The sequence below is a fragment of the Capsicum annuum genome, chromosome 3 (assembly GCF_002878395.1).
Source record: "Capsicum annuum cultivar UCD-10X-F1 chromosome 3, UCD10Xv1.1, whole genome shotgun sequence".
NCBI classification, from domain to species: Eukaryota; Viridiplantae; Streptophyta; class Magnoliopsida; order Solanales; family Solanaceae; genus Capsicum; species Capsicum annuum.
In genome coordinates this window covers 34,686,634-34,712,191 of record NC_061113.1, presented here as the reverse complement: position 1 = coordinate 34,712,191, position 25,558 = coordinate 34,686,634, and the positions used below count along the sequence as shown (strand labels likewise).

Sequence of the window (25,558 nt, the reverse complement as noted above, 5' to 3'; positions counted from 1 at the left end):
ATCATACATTGATACGAATGTATAATCAAATATTATACATTCGTAAGTCTACTGGAATGACACAGTTTCACTATACATTGCTTTGAATGTATAACAACTTATTATACATTCAAACGTTTACTGGAAAGACACACCTTTATTATACATTGATATGAATGTAAAAAAACATATTATATATTCATAAATTTACTGGAATGATACTGTATAGATTTTTTTTTTAAAATTGAATTCAATCAAATTTCGTTATTGTATTTCTAATCTCATACATGTTAAAAAGGTATAATGCTATATCATACATTTATTACATATTAACTATTAATATACAATATTTTAATACACCGTGCATTTCAAAAATTACTTACTCCTATAGAGGGTAAGTTACATAGTTAATGTGCATTTATAATCATGTTCTAACTTCAAGTTATATGGTTACGAACTATGATATAGGGAAAAATCATAAATTTTTTATACTAATATAAATCATTGATTAAAGAAATTAACATCTATAATCAATAAAAAATATATATATTACTTGCTCCAACATTCAAAAAAAAAAACTAATAAAAAATGTTTATACAATCAAAACTATTCAAAGCATCTGCACATAGAAAACCATATTATATTCTTCATGATTCCTTTGGAAAGAAACCACAAGTCTTGCGGTTGTGACTGACTCGTCCGCATTTACCAAAATTACTATTGCGTCACTTTTGTATGACGTATCATTAATTTCTGACTCCCAAATTTCAGAATGTCGCAACAATAAGAGGATATTCATATTGATTTTACTAGTATTGAAGAACGTATGTAGAAGGAGATTTTAGTAGTTTTGAAGAACGGGTGTAGAAGAAAATGGTTGTTTTTTGACTTTTCAGATCGTGAATCACATGAAAAAAAAATTTATGTATAACAAATTTTTTAAAATTCAAATATTAGTTACATGTTCTATCAATAAATGACTTAATGTTGGCTAATTACTGCCTTTAATTAAGGAACTGTAAAATAATTAAAGATTCTCTTACCTTAAATATATGATTAATTGTTACATCATACATTCGACCAATGTATAATATGTGATTGAATGTACGAGTATGTTTAAAAAAGAGAGAGAGAGAAAACAATAAGAAATTTTATGTAATTATTTTTATTATCTAGGAGATTTATGTTGTTTACACGCCAATACGTTAATAACAAGAATGTTGCTAAATTAAAAATATAAAGTAATGTAATTTAAAATGTTTAAAATAGTGGAAGATAAATTTGGACATATTCTTTGGTATAAAAGTACTCAAATTTGAACTGAGTTAAAAGTTCCCCATTTCATGTTTGACACTTCGTTAGAGTTGAGGAATAGTACGAAATAATATTTTTTTTTTGTTTTCCAAAGGTACCCCATAGGTGGTAGTCGTGAGACTAATCCTCCATTTTTCGATCAGCGCATTTTGCGGTAGGAAACTGACCACAGAGTTTGCTCCATTCGTCAGAGGCGGGGATCGAACCCCCGATCACTTGCTTAAGGGACATAGAGCTGAACCACTATGCCAAGTGATTTAGTACGAAATAATATTAGTGACTCGAAAATATGATATAGAATTTTAAAATCATTTTAACTATAGAAGGTAATTTGGACCTTTTCTTATACATTAAATTATTCATATCTGTCATAGTACTTGATTCAAAATGACATTGTACAGAATTGAATAAGATGATTACTTTAAAAATGATTCAAAATAATATTGTACAGAATTGAATAAGACGATTACTTAAAAATAAATCTATTCGAAGTTAACATTATGTTTAATTAGCATTCAAAACCCTTCAAAATGTTTGTTACGAAGCACTTTTTCTTTGAATTGAACCGACTTTTTGTCTTACTCGTCCAATATTTTGCCATCTACCAAATGAAGAACAAGTGGGGTTAGATTTATATTTCATCAAATTCAAATTGAGTTAGGGATTATTATTGATATTAATTAATTAAATGCAATTCTTTTGTATCTCTCTTTTGTCCTTTTCTAACAGGAGGATGTCATCTACGTACCATTAGAGACAAATTTTTAGTCATTTATGAGTTCGCATTAATTTAGTAATTTTATTGTTATATATATATATATATATATATATATATATATTGATTAATTATTATAATATCAACTTGAAATCATTAAAAAAATCATTAATTTTGAACCTTGAATTCACTTTCGTAAATTTACTTGTGATTTTACAATATTCAAGTTAAGTTGATCATACAGAAACCTTTTTTTTTTTTTAGAAGAATAGAAAAGTACTCAAAATTTGACATTGGAATTTATTTTTCTTTTGGGAAAAATGGTTACTGCTTGTTTGCACAATTTCTATGAGGAAGACTGAAAATGCTTCCAAATGTTGTTTTTACATTTGAATTAGTTTTTTTAATATGGTGATTAGATTGGTACTTTAATTAAACTCGATGAGACTATCTATTTTAATTATGATTTATGTAGGTAATTAGATTGGAATTGTAGAACGAATAGATTATATGCATATTGGTCCTTGTTCAACACATGGAGTAAATGAATTTGGAACACTAAGAAAGACTTAATTATCTATTGAAAAAGTGAACTTTGATTGACTTGACTTCTCCTTAATTAGTTTATTTTAATAACAAGAAAAATTTATTCAAATAGCAACTCATATAAGTTTTAAATTCAAAATAATCGTATTTTATTTAGATAACCTCATTATAGCCAACTTCCACTAATTGTTTACTTTTATTAGCCAAATGAATAATTTGAATAATTGTAGGATTTGGATTCTAATCAGGTGTTTATAGGGGTAAAAATATGTGTATTCAATATGTAATCATTGTATAATCAATATATAATTATCTTTTTGATGTATATAATCATCATATAATTAATATATAATTTCTTTTTTTCATTATATAATATTTATACACAGGTTATATATTAATTATACATCAATTATAAAGAATAAACATCATATCGTAGTATTAATTTTAATTACGTACAAAAATATTTCTGCACATTGATAAAAAGTTCAAAAATATAATCTGAATCTGGCCACACTATTTTATGACTATTTATTGTAAATTTGTTTTTAGGGCTATTAAAAGTTATAAACACTTTCAGCTTTCCATACTCCCTTCGTCTCATTTTACTCGTTTCAATTTGATATTGCACATTAATTAAGAAAAATAATTAATAACATAACTATTTTATCATAGTACCCCTATTAAATGATGTTTACATTTTAATTTGGAGATAAAACAATTAATACTAAGGGTTAAAAAGGAGACAAAATTATCCTGTCTTGATTAATGAAAAATGACAAGTAAAATGAGAAATCAAATTAGAAAATTTAGAACGACTAAAATGGGAGAGGGAGTATCTTTTAAGAAATTAATGATATTTTGAAACTCTAAATTTGAGTACCATATTATATTCCCTTCTAACCATTTTACTTGTCACGTTTTTTATTTACAAGTCCTTTAAGAAAAGCATTAAGAAATTAGGGTAATTTGAATAAATTATTATTATTTATTACTTCTCTTAATTTAACACTTATTTTATTTACTCTATATTAATATATTTTCATATTTATGATTACTTGAAAACCCCTATTTGCCAATAGAAATGTGGATCTACTTCCACACCGAATATATCATAGTATAAGTTCCTTTAGATTATTGATAGAACATGATAGAACCTTCATATAGCTTTGTCCTCGGAAAAAAAAATTGAACTTTAAATAAAAATTTTTGATTCAATCATCGCTTTGTCTACTTTGAATCGAATATTTGTAATACCAACTAAGATTTATAATACTAATGAATCACATAATATCCCCAATCATTTTTATCTTTTTTTTTAAAATTCAGAAATAGTAAGCGATTCCATAAAGGATTTCTGAAGTAAGTTATTTATCTTATTATGTTATTTGTTATTATTAATTAAGGATTTCTTATATAGCTAGAACGATCCTCACAAATTGCGAATACTAATTTATTCCGATTAAGGTGAAAATAAAAAATTAATTATATTTTGATTTCTAAAATAACAAGTATTATGTATTATCTATTTTAATTAAGATTGACAAGTAAAATAATTCGAATGGAATACTTATGCATGTGTTTATTTAGTACTAAATGCAGAAAATAATAGTAACAACACTCTTTTGTTTCGCCAAAATAGATAATTATAAAAAATATTTATAGGGATCAAATAAAATAAAACGTAGAGAGTAATATTTTATACCAAACAAATAATAAGATTTTTCCTGTTCCCAATGCACACACAAATATGTACGGTGCTATAAGTAAAAAGAATTGAATTCAGATTTGAATTTAATTGTGACTATTCACTAAGTTAAACAGTTTAAAGTTTATTGTAATTAATAAATTAACTAAAATGATGCAAGCTAGCAGACAAGATTGCGTTTAATCTGACAAAAGAAAGATCTAGGGCTATGGCAACGATCAATCTAGTTGAGCCTTTCAATATATCGTCACACTTATTGATTTTTCTGAATTAGTAATTATATGTTGATATTGAACTTTTGAGCATCATGATGATAACTCTAAGCTTATTCATATTTATCCAATGTGTATATTGTTATGGTCGTCAGAAAATAGATAAATGTATTTAAACTCTTAAATCTATATAATCAACTGATCAATAAGGTTTAAAAGGTATATTTTTATCCATATCAATAAAAAATAACTCCGTATGAGGTTCTAATTCTCTATTTATCCTTATTACATTTGTAATTTCCTCTTTAAATATAACTGACTAGCCGTAGATAGTATTTTAACTATTTCATCAAATAATTAAGATCATGAATTAAAAAAAAAAAGACTCAATGAGGAAAAATGAATCGATACCGATCATTCTTCAAGCGTCAACTCTCATACCAATGCAAACACCCTAGAGCTATGAAATTTAATTAATCACGATTTGAATACGATGGCAATGATTCATGGATAACACATGGATGGTTTAATGGTGATCGAAAGCAAAGAAGAAAAGAGAAAGATTCTAGGAGGCCAAACCCATCGATCGATAGTACTTTAAACTTGTCCCGAAAATTCACTTAGGCCCCTAAACTAATACCAGTACCTATCAAATCCCTAACCCCCTGAATTTTATTTCAATTGGGCGTTTTTTTGCCTAATCAACAAAATGTATATTGAGAATGTGTTATACTCGCGTGACGTGGCAAAAATGCCCACTAAAAAAAAAAAGTGGCAAAAAAATATATGTAAAATTGTTGATTTTTTTATTTTTCTATTTATATTTAATAATAATTTTTTAATTAAAAAAAAGAAAAAAAGCACCCCCACCCCCCAATCATTATCTTCTTCACGCCACCCCACCCCCCTCCATCATCTTCCCTCATCGTCTTTACCACCCCCCTCCCCCACCCCACCCCAAATCGTCTTCACACACAGTCATGGTCTTCACTCCTCCCCACCCGTCATCTTCACACCACCCCTTTCCCGGCGTTTCACAGTTCTCTCACACACAAACACACACATTCACTCACATGCACACATAGTTCACACACATGCACGAGAGAAGCAACGCAGTCAACATTTTTCGGCGAGATTCACCGGAAAATCAACTCCAAAATCACACACAAACACACACATTCACTCTCACACAGATAGTTCACTCACAAACACGCACATTCACTCACACACTCAGTTCACACACAGGAGAGCAGCAACACAGTCAACATTTTTCAAAATCAACTCCAAAAAAGAAAGAATTTTTTTTCCAAATCTTTGATGTTGTTGACCATGGTGAAAAATGGTTACTCATTTTGTGCTTAATGGAGTTTCTCCATTTCTTGATGTTATCTTTAATGGTGAAGATTGATTAGGGATTTTGTTGTTGTTCATGGAGTTGTTAATTTTCAACTGATTTGGTGGATTTTGTTGTCTCGAAATCATGAAGATTGACAAGGATTTTGTTGTTGTGCTTAATGGAGCTTCAATTCTTCAAATCTTGTTCACTGATAATTATTGTGGGGGGGAGGGGGAGGTGTTTTTGAAGAAGATGATGACTGTGGGTGCAGCTTTTTTTTTAAAAAAAATAAATAAATTAAAATATAAGAATAATTAAAAATTATATTAATAAAATAATTTAAATATAACTTTTTTTAATAAAAAAAGTAAAATATTATTTAATTTTCTGTTCACGCACACTCTCTTTGCCAAATCAGCATTTTGTGTCTGATAGGTACCAATTTTAACATTTGAAGTGCTTGATAGGTACAAGCTTTAGTTGAATGGTTTAAGTAAATTTTCAGGACAAGTTCTTTGCACCGTGCCTGGGCTTGGTGCATAGTGCAAGGCAACCTTTTCTGGGCGGGCCTCACATTTTCTCGACTAGGCATGTACATGCAGTTGCCGCGGCCATGTCGTGCCTCGCCGTATTTTTGCGCTTTCATCCTTTTTTATTTTTTCGTTTTCGCGTCCACATTCTATCTTCAAACATAAAATTCGATTCTGAATTGTTTTCTTCAACTTTTTACTCCCAAATTACTTGCTTTAGCTCCACACTTCATCAAAAACACAACATTAAGCTTAAAGTAATAAAATCAGTGCTCAAAAGACGACGATTAAAAATACTAAGCTGTAAGATAAATAATGACTAATTAATCATATGTATTTTTGCTCGAATATCAAGCTTCTTAATAATAAGTGTAGTAAAGTTTTCATCAATTATAAAAAGAAAAAAATTCTATTACTATCAATTCTATCTTGACTTTTTCTCAAATATTGTTCTACCTAGGGAAAAATTTATTTGATTTGGTATTAGTTCATGTAATTTTATGAATAACCGCTGCATTTTTTCTTTAAAAAGTAATTGGAACTATATATGGATTAGGAAGCTATGTTCTGCAACGAAAAGGTCATTCAATTTTACTTCAATAATATTATGAATGTAAATAAAGTTTTATTAGTAACAAGCTACTTAACTTTGCCGTAATTTCATAGAAATGTGACATTTACCTTCTACTAGCTACTTTTAATAAAATTTTAGACAAAGTTAAATATATGACTTTTAAATTTGTTAAAAGATCAGTTTAATAATGTTTGTGATATTTGAGTAAAACTAGAAATTTTTTATTACAAAAAAATAGTTTATAATGAATAGAATACAGAATAATTCAAGCTGAGATTTCTGAATTGCGACCTAAGTGTCATGCAATTTCTTTATTTTGAATAGTTATATCTCGTTTGGCTTCAAGAGCTAACGTTCCTCGTCATTCGTTTATTATTCATCTTTTGAAAAATAATAGTATATATATATATATATATATATATAGTATCATCGGTGTAGGATGTGGTGAGTTGGTTGAGATCCCTTCACTCTAAAATAGAATTTCTCAAGTTTGAGCTATGAGAATGGGAAAAAAACTACTGTTAGGAGTGTTGCTCCAAGAAATGGGTCATGCAACGCACGAAATTTGAATTAGTCGAGTTTCAATATGAATACCGAAAACCAAGTTGGAAAACAAAAAACAAACAAATTATACTGTCACGTTACACTTTCGGACTTTTTGTCCTCATGTTTCTACATAGAACAGCCATACTATTTCCTCCTTGGCCACCTTTCACCCAAACTCTAGTTTTCCGGCTGCATGTTGCACACAATATTACATTATAATTATATTAATAATAATGTCAATCAATTTGCAATAGCTGTAGAAGGATTAGAACAAAAATGAGAAAAAAGAGATAGTAATAAGGGTGTGTTTGGTATGGAGGAGAAAATGTATGCGTTTGGTTGGTTAAAACGTTTTGAAAATATTTTTTTCTAGGAAAATTAGGCGACTTCAATAACTTTTACTTAGATTATGTACTTGTATAAGAAAATCCATTAACTGTGCATAAATATTTAATTTTACCCAATAGTTAATAGTTATGACTACTATAGTTTTAGTGGTATGTTTGAATCTATAAACTCCAAATTCTATCTTCGTTTCAGAGGAAAACAAGTTCCTTAAAAATGAATTTCCTAATTAAAGTAGGTAAAATAAGTTTCATAAGTGACATTAAAAAATTTTCATCTCCTCTCCACCCGCCAAATGTTCCAAACGTCCACTTCTAACCATTCCACTACCCGCTACCCCAAAACTCTCCATTCTAATCCTCATAATGTTTCGCTGGATTACATATAAATATTCTTTCAAGAATATTGTTTTGCTTATTTTATCAATTACTAAAAAACAAGTAAGAAATTCATTTATTTTTCAAAAAAAAAAACATTTTCGTGATCATACCAAACACACCCCAAGTTTCTTTACCTAACAGTTTCTGCCTTTTGTTTCCTCGTCTAAAGTACGACTATTAGTAAATTGAATGTGACAATTCTATTCTAAATAAAAGCCGTTTCTCCCGCTCTAAGCAAAGGAAAAAAACAAGAAGAAGAAAAAAAACAAGAGATTAAAGAAAATTGAGTGCTTAATGGTCAATATAAGTAACTTTATTTTCAATTGACCTTATCATTAGCCTCAAGATTTTTTTCACTTTTAGACTTGTCACCCCTATCAGTAAAAAAGGGAATGCAAGAATTTTCTGCTAATTGATGTGGATGTACTAATACTTGGTAAAACACATCTCAACACTCCTTTTTCTACAAAATCCCCTTGAATTTGACTGCTATAGTTTCTTTTGAGTTGGTGCATTTACCAAGATGTTAAAGCCCCACATCAAATAGGGAATAGGTAAGACAATTCTGGCTAACTTTTTAAATTAAGTTATTCGATATTCATTAACCTGATTAATTTGAATCCATTTTCCTCAACATTTGAGGGACACAGCCTCCTTACCAAGGATTTGTTTGGTCTGCTGGAAAATGTTTTCTTAAAAATAAAAATAAATTCTTACTTATTTTTTAATGTTTAATAGTAATAAGCAGATTAATATTATTCTAAAAGCAATTATATGTAATCTAGCAAAACATTATGGAATGAAAGTGGACATTAGGGAGTGACAAGGGGTAGGATGGTTAAGGGAGTGAGGTTGGAGCGCAGGATGGAATATCACTCATGGTACTTGTCTTTTTCTATTAGGGAAGTTCTTTTCTCATTCCTAAAGAACTTATTTTCTCAAGGAAAATGTTCTTGAAACTATTTCGACCCATCAAAATGAAAAATTAGAAAACATTTTTTGACAAAAAAATTTCTCCATACCAAACGAGCACCAAGGATTTCTCCATTCTCAATATATGAATCACGACCTGATTAAGGTTGAAATAATCCTCTAAAACTAACTATCTAATATTCCGACTTATAAAAACATTTTAATAGACGGTGAATAAAACTTAAACTCAAAGCACAGTTTACCGACCAACTCAAAATGTTGAACTCAAATTCACCTAATTAAAAATTGGTATTATCATTATTATGCTAATCCTGGTTTACATCCACGTCATTAGGATCTACCAATTGACACATTTTAACTTTTCGAATGGGGGATTTACCGTCCACAACTTGACATATTATGGAGGAAGAAAATTGTGGGCAACTGGATAGACAGTTTTTCAAGGCGACAACTGTTGATATACAGTTTTTTTGAAACTCTAGGTATTCGATCTTCTCATTAAATATTCAAATTACTTTCACAACTGTTGATAGACAATTTTTTCGAAACACTAGATTATCTTCTCATCGGATATTCAAATCTCCCTGTTGATAGACAGTTTTTTATGTGTCCTAACCATAATAGCTATGTGATTGATGATTCTCAAATTCGTTGCCCTAAGACCGATGAAAATAGTGGATATGAACACGAAATTCAAATATTATTTTTTGTATTTGAAGTTTTTGAAACATGGCATGCTCTTAATTTAGTTTACAGAAATATTTGTATTTGTATTAGATTATAGGTCATGTATAATATATGCATTTTTTATGCACATGATTATGTTGACATATTTTTTAGAGGATAATATATATATATATATATATATATATATATATATATATATATAGTTATTGTTGTTATAGTTTAAGATATGCATTTGTATTTATTGTTTTATAAGAGTTACATTTGTATTTCACAAATACATATGAAGATATATATTATAGTTATGTTCGTTAATGTTTAATATCAATCCAATATGTATTCCGTAAATATATTTGTAGAGCTATATTTTTTGTAATGTAATATGTATTATGTAAAAGAAAACATATGCATATTATGTATTTTGTGTTATATTTTTTTTGTGAAAAATACATATAATATAAATTTATGTCATTATTTTATGAGAAAATGGTCAAAAGCCCCCCAATCTTTACCCAAATCTCAACTACACACTTATACTTTGTGGGGGTCCTATGACCCCCCTGAACTATTTTAAAGTGGAATTATTACCCCCTGAATGCTGACATGACAAAAGAGTGTGTTTCACTCTCTTTAAAGAGAGTGAGAACGAATTTTTTTTATTAAAAAATTATTTTTAATATTTTTTATACAAATAATTTAATTATTACTTTTCTTATTCATTTTCTCATGTCTTTTTCTTCTTCTTCTTTTTAGAACAAAAATTCAAGAACTCGTTAATGGAGTTTCTCATCTTCCTCATCTCCAATTTTAATCTTTCTTGAATTCATTAATGGCGAGGACTCATTAATGGTGTTTTTTGATAATTTGAAAAATGTTATTACTGAAAACAAGAAACACTTGAACTAAGAAAACAAGAATTCTCCGATTAATGAATTCTTGAATGAGGAAGATGAGGAACTCTGATTCAAAAAACTTGAAAAAAATTCAAGAACTTCGATTTTTTCTCTTTTTGCTCAAGATCAGCCATTAATGACGAGCTCAAAGCTTTGAATTTTCACAATGCCATATATAATTTCCAACATAGCCCATAATGACATGTATAATTTTCAACCCATTTCTCTAATTTTCTCTATTTTTGCTCAAGATCCACCATTAATGACGAGTTCAAAACTTTGAATTTCCATAATAGCATATATAATTCCAACATAACCCACAATGTCATATAATTTCCAACCCATTTCTCCGATTTTCTCTTTTTTTACTTGAGATCCGTTATTAAAGAATTCATTAATCGGAGAATTAAGCAACGTTCGATAGAGGGACTTTCGAACGAATGACCTGCTTGTCATTAATCCGATTTTCCTGATCTTGGGACTTTCTTAAGAATTCATTAATCCACCATTTTTTTTCAAAGAATTCTATCTTTGACCCAAGAAGATGAAATTGGTTGAAGAAGAAAATGGAGCAAAATGAAAAATGGGGAAGAAGAAAGGAAATAATAAAGTTAAATAATTAATTTTTTTAGAGTAAAAAAAGAAAAAAATGATGTGGCAATGACGTGGCAGCGCGTGCATCACACCACATTCAAAATGATTGGTTGTCAGTTTTCGGCGGTAATAATTTCACTTTAAAATAGTTCGGGGGGGTGGGGGGGAGGGGGTAATAATTCCACTTTAAGAGGGTTTGGGGGGGGGGGGGGGTCATAGGACCCCCGTAAAGTATAAGTGTGTAGTTGGAATTTGGGGTAAAGGTTGGGGGGCTTTTGACCGTTTTCTCTTATTTTATTCTATAGGTGTTGCGTGATCATATATTCATGGCAAGAGTACTTTCAAGATTTGCACCACATATAGGATGTCACACAATCAATGATATTAAAGAACGTATTAAGGCGATGTTATCAAAATAAAACTACAAGATTTTTTATCATAAGAATATTTGTGGTGTCTACATGAAGAAGAATAAATGTATAGTTCAAGTGTAATTAGACAGATACATTATATCACAAATGTATTATAATTTTTTTGGAGGTATGTGCATGTATTTGAATTTTATATATACAAATGCGTATTCTTGCGTACTTTTGTATGGTGTTGGATTTATCTTTAATTATTTAGAGGGTATATGTACTATTTTTATTTTTTACTGTTTAAGATATGTATCATGTATTTTTTGATTACGCATATGTATATAGTTTTCCTTTTTATTATAGAGCTTTTGTGTCATATATGTTTATATATACATATGAGTCAAATATGTATTTCTGTAAATATATACACAGATATATATGTATGTTTGTACTATAAATATATATGCAGATTTGTATGTCTATTTATTTGGTATATTTTTAAAATATGTATGTGATATAGATATTTGTCTTTTAAAAATAAAAGATGAAGATTGAAGAGTAAAAAAAATAAAATAAAAAAAATAGAAAAAGATAAACAAAAAAGAAAAATCCAAAAAAGAAGAAGTGAAAACAGGGGAAAAAAAGAAGAAAGAGGAATAAAAGCTAGAAATAAAAGTGTAAAAATAAAAATAAAAAAAAATTAAAATAGAAAAATAAGAAAAAGAAAACAAAAATAGGAATAGAAAAAAAATATAAGAAAGGAAAAAGAAGAAAACGAAAAAGAAAAAACTGAAAAAGGAAAAAAAGAAGAAAAGTAAAAGAGAGAAAATAAAGTGGAAAGAAAAAAATGAAAAAGAAAAAAATCGAAATAAAAAAACTAAACACTAAAAAAAGAAAATGGAAAAAAACTAACAAGAAATTTTTTTTGGAGATATAAGAGGAATCTACTAATTTAAATAGGAGTAATTTATGAAAAAGAAATTTACTGATTTAAATAAGTAATTTGTGAATTTTTTTTTACCACTTTAAATACATGTGATAATTATTTTGTTATTTAACTCAACTGCCTTAAGTAAAAGAAGGTTAGTAAGTTTCATTATATATTTATTTTAATAGCAATACTTTTACAAAATACAAAAGATAAATTGCTATTTCAAGTAATTATGAAACAATTGATATGAATATCTTAATTATAAGCTTAAATTTTTTACTTATGAAATTTTCTATATTTGAAAAGGCCTTTTCATACACTGGGTTTGTTGTTGTTGTGTTGAAAAGGCCTTTTCAGACCAACCCCCTGGGCCACATAAAATGAGCCCACAATCAAAGTAGGCCAATTCTGGCCTTATCCAAATTGTTGCAATTAAAACGTGGAACTCCATTATCAATAGGTTTAGGATTAGCTATTTTGACTAAATCTATAAAATATTTTTCACTTTTCATCATTCGGATCAACTTTCGTATATCTTGACTAAATTCACGAGATACCTAACACATCCACCCACCAACAACAAATATTAGATAATTTTGTCCACCAAAACTAAAATTAAAATAAATGAGAAAAACATCTAGTGTTTTTTGTTTCTTCTGAAATATAAACCTTAGATATTAGGTTCTCAACCGATTATATTTAACTACTATGTCATACCCGTGGGTACTACCAACAGGTTTATCAACGAAACTAAATTCGTGAGGGACACTTCATACCACAAAAAAAAAAAAAAAAAAAAACACTTTGGCATTTATGAATTAGACCTAATCATATTCCTAATCTTTCTTCTAGAAAAACTAATTAACGAAGACAAAGAAAGATAGTACGTCATTTGCCCAATATGATTTCCGTGACTCAACAGCGTGGACCAATGTACATAAAAACAGGGCCCAGCCCCAGACAAAGTTCAGGAAATTGCATCCCATAGATCGGGTGAATCTCAAAAATAGATCTAAATTGGAGCGATTTTTAAATTTTAGCCTCAAATAATTTTTTTTCTTAAAATAGTCTTATCTATTAATTAATATTCTTTTGGACAAAATTATCCCGGATCAATGGAGTAAATTACATAAATGATCCTCGTAATAGATAACAACTCCATATTTATATCTTTCAACTTTTATTTTTTCTCTTTTTAATTTTACTTTGATTTTTATTTTTTTCTTTTCTCTTTTTATTTTTAATTTTCTCAACCCTTACTTTTTTCCTTTTTTCCTCTCAACATTTTTTTCTTTTTATTTTATATTTTTTTTATTTTTTATTTTTTCTTTCCTCTTTTTTTTTTTTTTATTCTTTTTAGTTTTTCTCAACCCTTACTTTTTTTCTTTACACCTTTCAACACCTGTTTTTATTAAATTTTTTTTTTATTTTTCTTTAATTTTTTTTTTTAAAATTTTTCTCTACCTTTATTTTTATCTAATCTTTTTTTTTTTTTTAATTTTTATCAACTTTTATTTTTTTTTCTATTCTCTCTTAACTTCTACATTTCCTTTAATTTTTATTTTTTTTTATATTTTTCTTCATTTACTTCTTTTTCCGTAATTTTTATTATTTTTGTTCTTTTCTTCGATTTCTTTCATTCTAGTTACATCTCATGAGCAAGAGTTGACATTATCACATTATAAAGGTAAGACTTACGACTTTCGAACAATAAGCTACGTTTCATGGGTAAGAGTTGACACTACTACATAGTAGATGCAAGACTTATGACTTTCAAACAACAAGTTATGTTTCATGGACAAGAGTCAACACTGCCGCATTGTATTTTGATTTATAAGATGTTTTATAACTCTTACCTTAGAGGAAAGACTTAGCTCAGGGACTTTCAAACAACAAATTATATCCCACGAGCAAGAATTGACTCTACCACGTTATGTTTTCATTTATAAGATGTTCTACAACTATTGCCTTAGAGGCAAGACGTAACTTAAGGACTTTCGAACAACAAGTTATGTTTCATGGGCAAGAGTCGACACTACCATATTATATTTTGATTTATGAGATGTTCTACAATTATTGTCTTAGAGGCAAGACTTAGCTCAGAGACTTTCAAACAACAAATAATGTCCCACGGGCAAGAGTTGACTCTACCACGTTATATTTTCATTTATGAGATATTCTAAAACTATTGCCTTAGAGGCAAAACTTAACTCAAGAATTTTCAAACAACAAATTATGTCCCACGGGCAAGAGTTGACTCTACCACGTTATATTTTCATTTATGAGATGTTCTACAACTATTGCCTTAGAGGCAAAACTTACCTCAAGGACTTTCGAACAACAAATTATGCCCCACGGGCAAGAGTTGTCTCTACCACATAATATTTTCATTTATGAGATGTTCTACAACTATTGCCTTAGAGGCAAGATTTGACTCAAGGACTTTCAAACTATAAATTATGTCTCATGGACAAGAGTTAACTCTACCATGTTATATTTCATTTATGAGATATACTACAACTATTGCCTTAGAGACAAGACTTGACTCAAGGACTTTCAAACTACAAATTATGTCCCACGGGCAAGAGTTAACTTTACCACGTTATGTTTTCATTTATAAGATGTTCTATAACTATTGCCTTAGAGGCAAGACTTAATTAGTTCAAGGACTTTCAAACTATAAATTATGCCCCATGGGTAAGAGTTGACTCTACCACGTTATGTCTTCATTTATGAAATATTCTACAACTCTTGCATTAGAGGCAAGACTTAGCTCAAGGACTTTCAAACTACAAATTATGTCCCACGGGCAAGAGTTGACACTACCGCGTTATGTTTTTATTTATGAGATGTTCTACAACTCTTGTCTTAGAGGCAAAACTTAATTAGCTCAAGGACTTTCAAACTACAAATTATGCCCCACGGGCAAGAGTTGACTCTACCACGTTATATTTTCATTAATGAGATGTTCTACAACTATTGCCTTAGAGGCAAGACTTAGCTCAAGGACTTTCAAACTACAACTTATGCCCCATGGGCAAGAGCTGACACTATCACATTATGTCTTCATTTATGAGATGTTCTACAACTCTTGCCTTAGAGGCAAACCTTAGCTCAAAGACTTTCAAACTATAAATTATGCCCCACGGGCAAGAGTTGACACTATCACGTTATGTCTTCATTTATGGAATGTTCTACAACTCTTGTGTTAGAGGCAAGACTTAGCTCAAAGACTTTCAAATTACAAATTATGCCCTACGGGCAAGAGTTAACACTATCACGTTATGTCTTCATTTATGGAATGTTCTACAACTCTTGGCTTAGAGGCAAGACTTAGCTCAAAAACTTTCAAACTACAAATTATGCCCCACAAGCAAGAGTTGACACTATCACGTTATGTCTTCATTTATGGAATGTTCTACAACTCTTGTCTTAGAGGCAAGACTTAGCTCAAGGACTTTCAAATAATAAACTATGCCCCACGGGCAAGAGTTGACACTACCACATTATGCCTTTATTTATGAGATATTCTACAACTTTCGCCTTAGATACAGGACTTATTTCAAGAATTTTCAAAGAACTTCATAACAACAATTCATGCCCTAAAATTTGCTTTGATGTAAAAAAAAGAAGATACCTTTGCGGATTGTCTAAATTTTTTATTTATTAGCAAAATATAATAGAAGTTGAAAAAAAAGAAAAAAACGATCAAACAAAATAGAGAAATAAAAAAAAGATTGAGAAAAAAAAGGAAAGAATAAAAACAAAGATCAAGAAAAAAGCGAAGAATTAAAAAATTGAGAAAAATAAAAATGAGAGGGAAAAAAGAGAACTGAAAAAAGAAAAAAACGATCAAACAAAATAGAAAAAAAAAAGGCAAAAAAAATAAAGATTAAGAAAAAAACGAAGAATTAAAAAATTGAGAAAATAAACAATGAGAGAAAAAATAAAAATAAAGTTTGAGAAAAATGAGGAGAAAAAAAAAGAACTGATAAAAACAAAAAATAAAGATTAAAGACAAATGAATTAAAAAAAGGAAAAAAAAAAGAAATAGATAATGTTTGAGAAAAAAAAAAAGGTTGGGACAAATGAATTAAAACATGAAAATAAAATTAAAGAAAAAAATAAAAAGTGAAAATAATAAAAAATAGAATAATAAAATTAAAGGAAAAAAAAAGTGAAAATAATAAAAAATAGAACAATAAAATTAAAGGAAAAAATAAAAAGTGAAAATAATAAAAAATAAAATTTGAGAAATAAATAAGTATAAAAAGTTTAAAAAATATATTTGAGGGGTGGAGGGACATTTCTTTATCAATATATTTGTATGTCTTTACATACAAAGAATTCACAGAAATACCCAAAATATACCAAATTTGAAGAGATGATGACGATAGAATATACATGCGGCATATTAAAATGCAGGAAAATGGGTTAGGTAACTAGTGTGCAAAGAGGATTACATACCATTCAGCATCAGTAAAGGAAGCAAGAAACAGATATGTTCAACTGTTCATAACAATTTTCGAACAGAAAGAAGTGTGTAAATCTTTCTTTTTCCCAACCATACCCACTGAAAAGAATAAAGAATAGCTGCCCAGTCATCTTAGCATTTATTTGCAGCAGAACATTCAAGAAACAGCCCAAGACTGTCAGGACAATATCAAGTATATCTTGTATCTTGATAAACAAAGAGCAGACTACTTAACCGCCAAATGCAGTTGCCCTAGTTTAATTTAGTAAAGCAGCATCATATTACAGAGTTATGCTGCAACCTTCATGGAGTCTCCACAACAGAGGTCAATCCAGCAATTAAGATAATCAGGTATTGCAGGTTCTGCTAAAAATTACGTAAACAGTAGAAATACATTACATACAAATTCCTGGAAATATTTTCTAAAGACAATCTATAACCATCAGGAGGGAGACCAGCACCCCCCACCAAAAAAAAAGAGATAAACAAAAGGAATGCGTATTAGAGGAGAAGATTATGAGATATGACTTTCACTGAACCTGAAGAATATAACGTGAATCGAAAACCTTAAGGTTTGTTGCGTGAAAAAACCTTAAAGAACCTCTAAGTTCTTCTCCAGCCCCTCTCTAAGGAATTAAACCCTGTGTCTAGTGCTCTTCATAATTGCTCCAATAGGATTAAAAGTTCCAAGTTAATAATCAGTAAGCAACAAAAACATACCCAGTGGAATCCCACAAGTGGGGTGTACACAGACCTTACCTCTACCTCATAGAGCTAGAGAGGCTGTTTCTAGAGGACACTCGGCTTGAGTACAGCAAACCTTAACAACCAGTAAGCATGCTCATGCTCAGGAACAGAATCTACCTTCTTGTGTACAGAAAATGGCAAGCCAAAAACCAGGTACATTTTCCCATTAATCTGCATGGAAGAAAGTCTCTATCAGATTAACAAGACGGGCAATGTAAATACTTTCCTTCACACAATCCAAGAAGCATCATGAAAGTAACATAAACTCCCTGAAATGGAAAAAAGAGAAAAAGATGAGAACGAAAAGCTCTTGTTAATTAAACAACAATACTAATCAAACAACCATAGAAATTATTTGATCACAAAGCACCTGGCTTTCAGGATGGAAACAGGAAAGTCCTCCAATAGATGCAGTATTATAAAGATACACTTCAACTTTGTTTTAACTCACAACATCAATGCAGAGGCTAATAAAAATGGACAAACCTGAGCCAGAGAAAATTCTTTTTATTTTTTTTTTGCAAGAAACAAGAATGCTCGGGCCCTGGTAATATAACATTCTGTTTCTCCTCCAATAAAAACAAAACAAAGATGGATGGAGCAAACGGTTTACTTTGAACCACAGAAACTGAAACAGCGATAAAAAGACAAGAAAAAGGAAATTCATTCACTTAATGGTGATCATGTCAATTGAGAAGAATCAATAAAATAATCAATGTCTAAATGTTACTCCATGATACAGAAATTACAAATTACAGTGGAAGAGGAACTAATCAAGAATTACAAGTTTCTGGGACTTCAACCCATAGGGGAACTACAATTAGCACTGAGTTGCCATGTTGCTGCTCAACTTTTGGATCTGCTCTGCAATGGGTGCCAATGGAGTAATTCCCAAGTAGTTGGCAAGTGACAATTTCCTTTTGTACCTCACCGTTCATATCAATAATGTTTATTCTGTTTGTTGTCCCTTTTAAGCTGCACCTTCAACTTCTTACTACCTAATTGGCAACCATTCATCATACTGATTGCAGTTTGTGCAGCTGCTGGAGAGTCATAACTTACAAATCCTGCAGAGTGAAGTTCAGTTGATAAGCAAAATAGTTAGGGATACTAATTTTAATTGACAGTAACTTCACATTTCAAGATCCCTACCAAAACATTTGCTAACACCAGTCATTTTGTCAACGAAAACCTTGGCACTCAGGACCCTACCAAAAGGCTGAAATGCATTTGCAAGCTCTTGATCACCAAATTCTTGAGGAATGTGGTAAATGAATAGATTAGCACCAGGTGGACCTGTAAAGAACAAAATTACTTTTGGATAAGTACCGTTTCATTTCTACATGTTCAAATTCCACTGACAAGTACAATAATTCAAGTGACTCACTCTCCACCACTCAATTGCAAAAAGCGTTACCAATGACAAATGTTACAGACTAGTGCAACATATAATTTGAGTTCCTGTCTCTCCATATGCTGCTCCTCTCATAAGGTCGGTTAAGTTTGAAATTTGACAATGGAAGTTCAACAACATGCTCTAATACTATACCTGCTGTAACACTTAAAGAATAGCTCTATAACCTCTTCTATGCTTCTGTGACACACCACATGCATTAGATATCATATTTCAGAGATCACATGCATTTATGGAATCCTTTATAAATTAAGTAAAACCAGAGATAATAGATTCTGTTATTTCCTTCTACTTCTATTTTCTATTATGTTCTTTTCCTTGCAGCACAAGTACTAAATCATCAACCAGTACAATGTAACAGAAAAGAACATAATAGAAAATAGATCACACGCATTTATGGAATCCTTTATAAATAAAGTTAAACCAAGGATTATAGATTCTACTATCTTCTTCTACTTCTATTTTCTATTACGTCCTTGTCCTTGCAGTCACCAACCAGCACTCTGCTAATCATCAACGATGCAGAACAATTTCCAGGAAATAATTAACCAAAATAAAGACAAGTAGCCTCGTTCAGCAGGATGCCCTAACAGACCCTAGGTAGGGACTGTACCTGCTTAGCTAGAGAAGTTCTAGAACTAAAAGGTCACAAAATAAAGGTTCAACAACCTTCAACCTGACCCCCTGTACTTGAACTGACACTTGAAGATGCTGCAGAATGACTGTTTGTCGTACTAGGGGGCATTGAACCGGGAGAACCACTTGGTGGTCTGGCATTCATAACGCCTCTAGGATATGGCATTGGATACTGCATCCCTGGAACAGCAGGGTAAGCGGATCCAGCATAACTTCCAGGCGACATGGGATAATTTCTTGGGCTAATTCCAGGTGAAAGATCAGGTGCACCTCCACGTACAGCACTTGCTTGGTTTATTGGTGGGACTAAATTCTGAAATGCAGCCTGATTCTGCATTGATGGTAGGCGATATTGCATGAGCCCATATGCCCCAGGAGTCTGCAAAGTGAGCATATTAACTTTGCACTGACCTTTAAATTGATTAATGAAACCAAGAATGGGAAAAAGGAAATAAATGAGCGAATTGAGGCAAAGGATCATCTCAATTCACATTGAGTAGTGTAATGAACACTGAAACTGAGGAGAGAAGCACCCCAATGCAAATCATACTTTTGTAATAAGAGAATGACATTTTATTAAAGTTCGTACCAAGAAGGTACTGCAGAAGTACAAAAAGGAGTATCCAAAGCAAAATGGAAAGCAACAAGCTTGATAACCAAATTTACTAGAGAATGCAAGTCAACCGACCTGATAACCGTAGCCATTGTATGGTGGCATGTAACCCATTGGTAGGGCTCCAAATAAAGAGGGATGTCTAGAGTCAGATGCATTAGAAGCTTGAGATAGAGCTTTCTGAGCCCTCCGGGCCTGCCTTTCCTTCTCAGTATCTGCCCATTTGACTACCAAAGGGACAGTAGCACCCTGGCCAAAAAGTGTGACTAATTTGATAACAATATTTCCAGGAAATGGAAGTCATACATAAGTGAAACATGAAAGCCTCATAATGAGAAATAGCACATCTACTTAAATATCTTTGGCAACCCATTAACAACAACAACAACAACAACAAACCCAGTGTATTCCCACTTAGTGGGGTCTGGGGGGGGGTAAGATGTACGCAGTCCATACCTCTACCTCTGATGAGGTAGAAATGGCAACCCATTAACAGACAAACTAAATTCTCACAGTAAGGTTATTGGCAAATTGCAACAGAAATGATGATGGATCCAGTTCATCACCCGCTCTCAACTCCAACAAACTTCTAGTGAAGTACTCAATATTCATATTTCAGGAACAGAGTACAGACAGGTATAGCAGTAACCAGACTTAATCTGTTATCATACAACAATACGCCTCAATCCCCAAAAAATGGGATTAATTACTCCAGCATCATAATGATGCATAAAATTACTAAAAGGTGGAACGAACAATGCAATCTATTTAAAAATATGCATTTCATGATAGTTAAAAATTCACATAAATATGGAAATTAAATTTTCGACCAAAATATTTGTAGTACTAACTCTAGACGAGAACATTGCCTCTTGACAAACTGCTGTGAATTACAAATTCCCTTAAATGAATGAAAACTCTGAAGGAATAAAGCCTGAACCTCATAACTTGATATTTAAGTTTCCTTTTATAATAAATAATCCTTTCAACAAGAAAAATGATTTGATATTATTCCCAAAGTATGAGACAAAATTGAACAGACAGTTGTAATCAAGCATCTCAGTAGTTCAGTCAAGAGTGTCAAGGCATAAGTCATAACAACTCCAAGCATGAGTGCCATGCTGAAATGACCTAGAAAAAAAATCACCGGATAATGTCTTTGAATTCCTCTGAACAGCAAAAGCCAGCAAATAGGCCATTGTGTTGGCCCTGCAACAACAGGGCAATATATAAGCCATTCACATAACAGACTACATGCTGACTGACAAATGACCCCAATCTAAGCCAACACGTTTTGGTGATTTCATGATGACAAATGCTATTCCTGCAAGGAGTACTTACAAAAACAGCAGCACAAATGTATAGAAATAGGTTATCCCCATCTTGAATGTTTAACAAATTCCACAACACCAGGGAAAGGAGTATCACCAGAACAACTGCTTAAAGAACACTCACTCTAAAATCACTGCACCTAACAAAATTCTATTCATTTTATGCACAAATATTAGACATATGGCCACTATGCATACTGAAAAATCAATTCAAGGCCTTCATATCATCAGTCAAAATATTTGCAAATTGAAACAAACCTCCATCTTATGCTTTCCATTGAGGGCTTCTATTGCTGCAACTGCTTGTTCTTTTTTCTCATACTTCAGAAAAGCACATCCTTCAAGAAAGAAGATAATGTAGGAGATAAATTAAATCCTCCCTCACAAAACCATTTATTTTAAGAGAGATAATACCAAGTATACCTTTACTGGTTTGCTGAGAACCTCTGAGGATCTGCAAATCTTTAATGACTCCATATTGAGAGAACAAAGCAGATACTTCAGGGTCAGAAACATTCTTCGGAAGCATACCAACAAAAAGCTTGTGCTCTGGATTCGTGTTAAGGAAAAGAACAAAGAAAAGAAAAAGAAAAGAGAGGAAACCTCATTTATTCTACTCAGTATCACAAAAAGAATAATAATGACAATGATAAGAGTAGAACTTCAGATTAAAAACGGAGGGAAAATATGAATAGGTCAGAACAAATATGATAACAAGAGAATTTAAATTATAGTACACCTAGTCTTTCCAACTCGCCATCAGCATACTTCACTTGCAACGGACTAGAAGCCTGAATTGGAAGCAGAAACCAGCATGACTTATTAAAAGAAGGACAAACAAACATGTGATGCGTATATAAAAGAACTACAGACACGTGTAACCTTAACAAAATTTACTCCCAGCCTAAACCAGGTGATGACTTAGATGCATGAAATGCTTACTTTAATCAGCAATGAATAGTGAAACTTAATCACTTGACAATAATATGCAAGAGTTCAAAAGCTTAGTTTGGAAATAAATGTACTTGAGGCAAGCATACAGGCTTAATAGTTAGGTTAGTGTAGGAAATCATAAGGATTCAAAGGGCATTAGAAGAAATCTGGTTCTTCACCAATCTATGATGCCAAACACCTCTACTATCTCTACATATCTTGGATTCTTTTGATCAACAACTTTATGGTAGCCACGTTATCACTGCTACTACAACCTTCTCTATATATTTTGAAATAATCTCACAGCTACTTCATTCAACCAACCATGAAATTTAGTAAGAAATATATTACTCTAGGGAGGACTCTCAGTACTCATTTCTTTTTCTTTTTTTTTTCATTTTTTGGGAGTCTTCTTCACCGAGAAGATGATCAAAAAGAAACAGAGACGGTGAAAAACATAAGAGCCATATTGTAGATCAACATATCCAGCTTTTTATCTTTATTTTTACTTGAACAGGGCCTGCACCTTCCATCCAACGCCCCAGCTGGTCGCAGGGTAAGTGATGTCCAAATACTTCATCCTTTTCTCCGTTCATATTTCTCCATACAATTCTTACTTCTCTCGCGGTATGATTAGCTAATAGTTCTTGGGTTGCCACCATACTCTCAGTAAGTCACCAGCTTGATCCTCGGGCGCTCTATTTATAACTTAGACTGTAAAGAAGCTTCCCTCATATGGATTTTGTTGTACAGACATACTATGTTACTTTAGTCAATAAAGACTGATCACTCATATTCTTTCTAGTTTCCACTATTTGGAAATATCAAATGAAATGAGTAAATCTTGAACCTGGAAGTATTGATAATACCCAATCCCAACTGAGATTCTGGGAAAGCCTTTATACCCTAAAAAGCAATCTGCTTTCCTACTAGAGTACAGGAGTTCGGGTTCATTAACTATAGTTAAAAAATTTGCACGAATTTCCAAGAAGATCCTTTTCTTATAGAAGGTCCTATCAAGTCACAGTTTCTCAATGAAGTATTTTATTTCCTTGATTGTTATAACTTTTTTGTTGTCCAATCACTTGTCATTATAGTGCCATTACAAAACAGATGGTCCTACATTCTTCATGGTGAAAGTTCAAACACAGAAAATTCCATAAGATTCCTCTGAATTATAGGGTGTCAATCAATTGAAATTCACAGCCATTATCAACCTCAAACTGTCAAATCAACAATTACAACAACAACAACATACCTAGAAAAATCCCACAAGTGCGTCTGGGGTGGGTAAAGTGTACGCAGGCCTTACCACTACCTCGGGGAGGTAGAGAGGCTGTTTCCGAGAGACCCTCGGCTCAAGTGTAGTCAAATCAACAATTCCAGGTCAGATATAATACAACTTAATGTCTCGTACATATATCTGTACAAAAAAACTTAAAAAAGCACAAAACCAGCAAGTTCTAAAATCTCAGCATTAAAACGTAGTTAATAGGACGTGAAAAACGAGGTAAATTAATTACCAAAATCAGAGAATTAGAGAAAAGTGCAGAGATTCCACGGCATTCAAGTAACACAAATCTTCTCTAATTACTAAAGGAAGGTCATTAATTGCCAAGTTTAGCTTTATTACACGAACAATGCAGAAATTCCACGGCATACAAGTAACACAAATCTTCGTCAACTAATTATAAATTAGTGAATTACATTAGACCACAGTAATGCAAATCTACTTCAATTAATCAAGTAAAAACGCAATGTATGTACTAAATGATTAGTAAATAGAAGCAAACTGACTCCGGGAAGCGTTTTCTTGTTGTGACATGCATTAACAGCCTTATCCGCTTCTTCTCTAGATGGACAGATCACAAAACAACATCCTGTAAAACAACAAATTAGGGTTTTAGCGAACACAATCACACATTCCACAGTACAAATCTCGAAATCACAGTAAGAAAAAATAACAAAATCATGCTGCAACAATTGCACACTGTCGATCTCAAAATTGACGGAGAAATAGAGATGGATATTATACAACCTCGAGAAGCACGCGTAATTTTATCTTTGATTATGTTCACTTCATCTATAATAGCAAACTCTTGAAACATTTCGAGTAGCTGTGCTTCCGTCATGTGCTTCGGTACTTGACCTACGAACAACTTCACCCTTCCCTCGCTTTGCTCCTCATGCTGTTGCCGTTCCTCCGCCATTGCTGCAACAACAACAACACACACAAACACACTTTCTCTCTCACACAGACACGCACTTTCTCTCTCTAAAAGTCTTCGATCTCTTTCTCTCTCTGTAAATCTCTTTCAATTTTCTGAGTATTTTCTTCTTCTTCTGCGCTGGGTCTTCGTTGATTTTGGGAAATTAGGGGATTTTTAGATGGCAAAATTGGATCTTCACCATTTTTAAATTCATTTTTCTCTCCTGTTCGTAAACACCCTTTGTTTCTCCACTTTATTACAATATTACCAATAAACGTTCTTCTGATTTCAAAGAAGTTCAAAATGGCAAAATGGGATTTTCATTATATTTTTTAATTTGTGTTTTTGAGGTCGTTAGTACCCTTGGTTTTACAAGTTTTGTTACAAGAATGCCACTGTAGTTTATTTGCAGCTACTTGGCGTAAATTATTTGTCAGATAAGACACGTAGGCGATGATTGTTTGTCAGAGTCGACAGAAACACAGTAATTATTGCCAGAAATACAAGTGGAATGAAGAGATCTAAAACAGCTTGCACTGGCATTTATGTAATTACCCTGTTTGCTCCCACATTTTCAGTATTTTCTTTTTGTTTTTTGTTTCTAGGATAATTACATAAAGATGG

The 25,558-nt window shown here is 31.4% G+C and overlaps 1 protein-coding gene across 4 annotated transcripts; it reads right to left on the bottom strand.

Moving 5' to 3' along the window:
• Nucleotides 1-18,437: 18,437 nt before the first annotated feature.
• LOC107863966 (RNA-binding protein BRN1) lies at nucleotides 18,438-25,314 on the bottom strand. Of its 4 annotated transcripts, none has more exons than XM_016710192.2 (9): nucleotides 24,763-25,314; nucleotides 24,522-24,604; nucleotides 22,531-22,582; nucleotides 22,215-22,340; nucleotides 22,050-22,129; nucleotides 20,536-20,709; nucleotides 19,881-20,226; nucleotides 18,950-19,093; nucleotides 18,438-18,864 (listed from the first exon to the last, which is right to left on the bottom strand). In XM_016710192.2, the coding sequence occupies exons 1-9, from the start codon at nucleotides 24,932-24,934 to the stop codon at nucleotides 18,737-18,739; spliced, it is 1,305 nt and encodes a 434-aa protein (XP_016565678.2). In that variant the 5' UTR covers nucleotides 24,935-25,314; the 3' UTR covers nucleotides 18,438-18,736. The 4 variants fall into 4 exon arrangements, with proteins under 4 accessions (XP_016565678.2, XP_047265246.1, XP_047265247.1 ...); XM_047409290.1 differs by having other exon boundaries at nucleotides 19,881-20,178; nucleotides 24,763-25,247; XM_047409291.1 differs by having other exon boundaries at nucleotides 22,215-22,253; nucleotides 24,763-25,234.
• Between the last annotated feature and the right edge of the window lie 244 nt (nucleotides 25,315-25,558).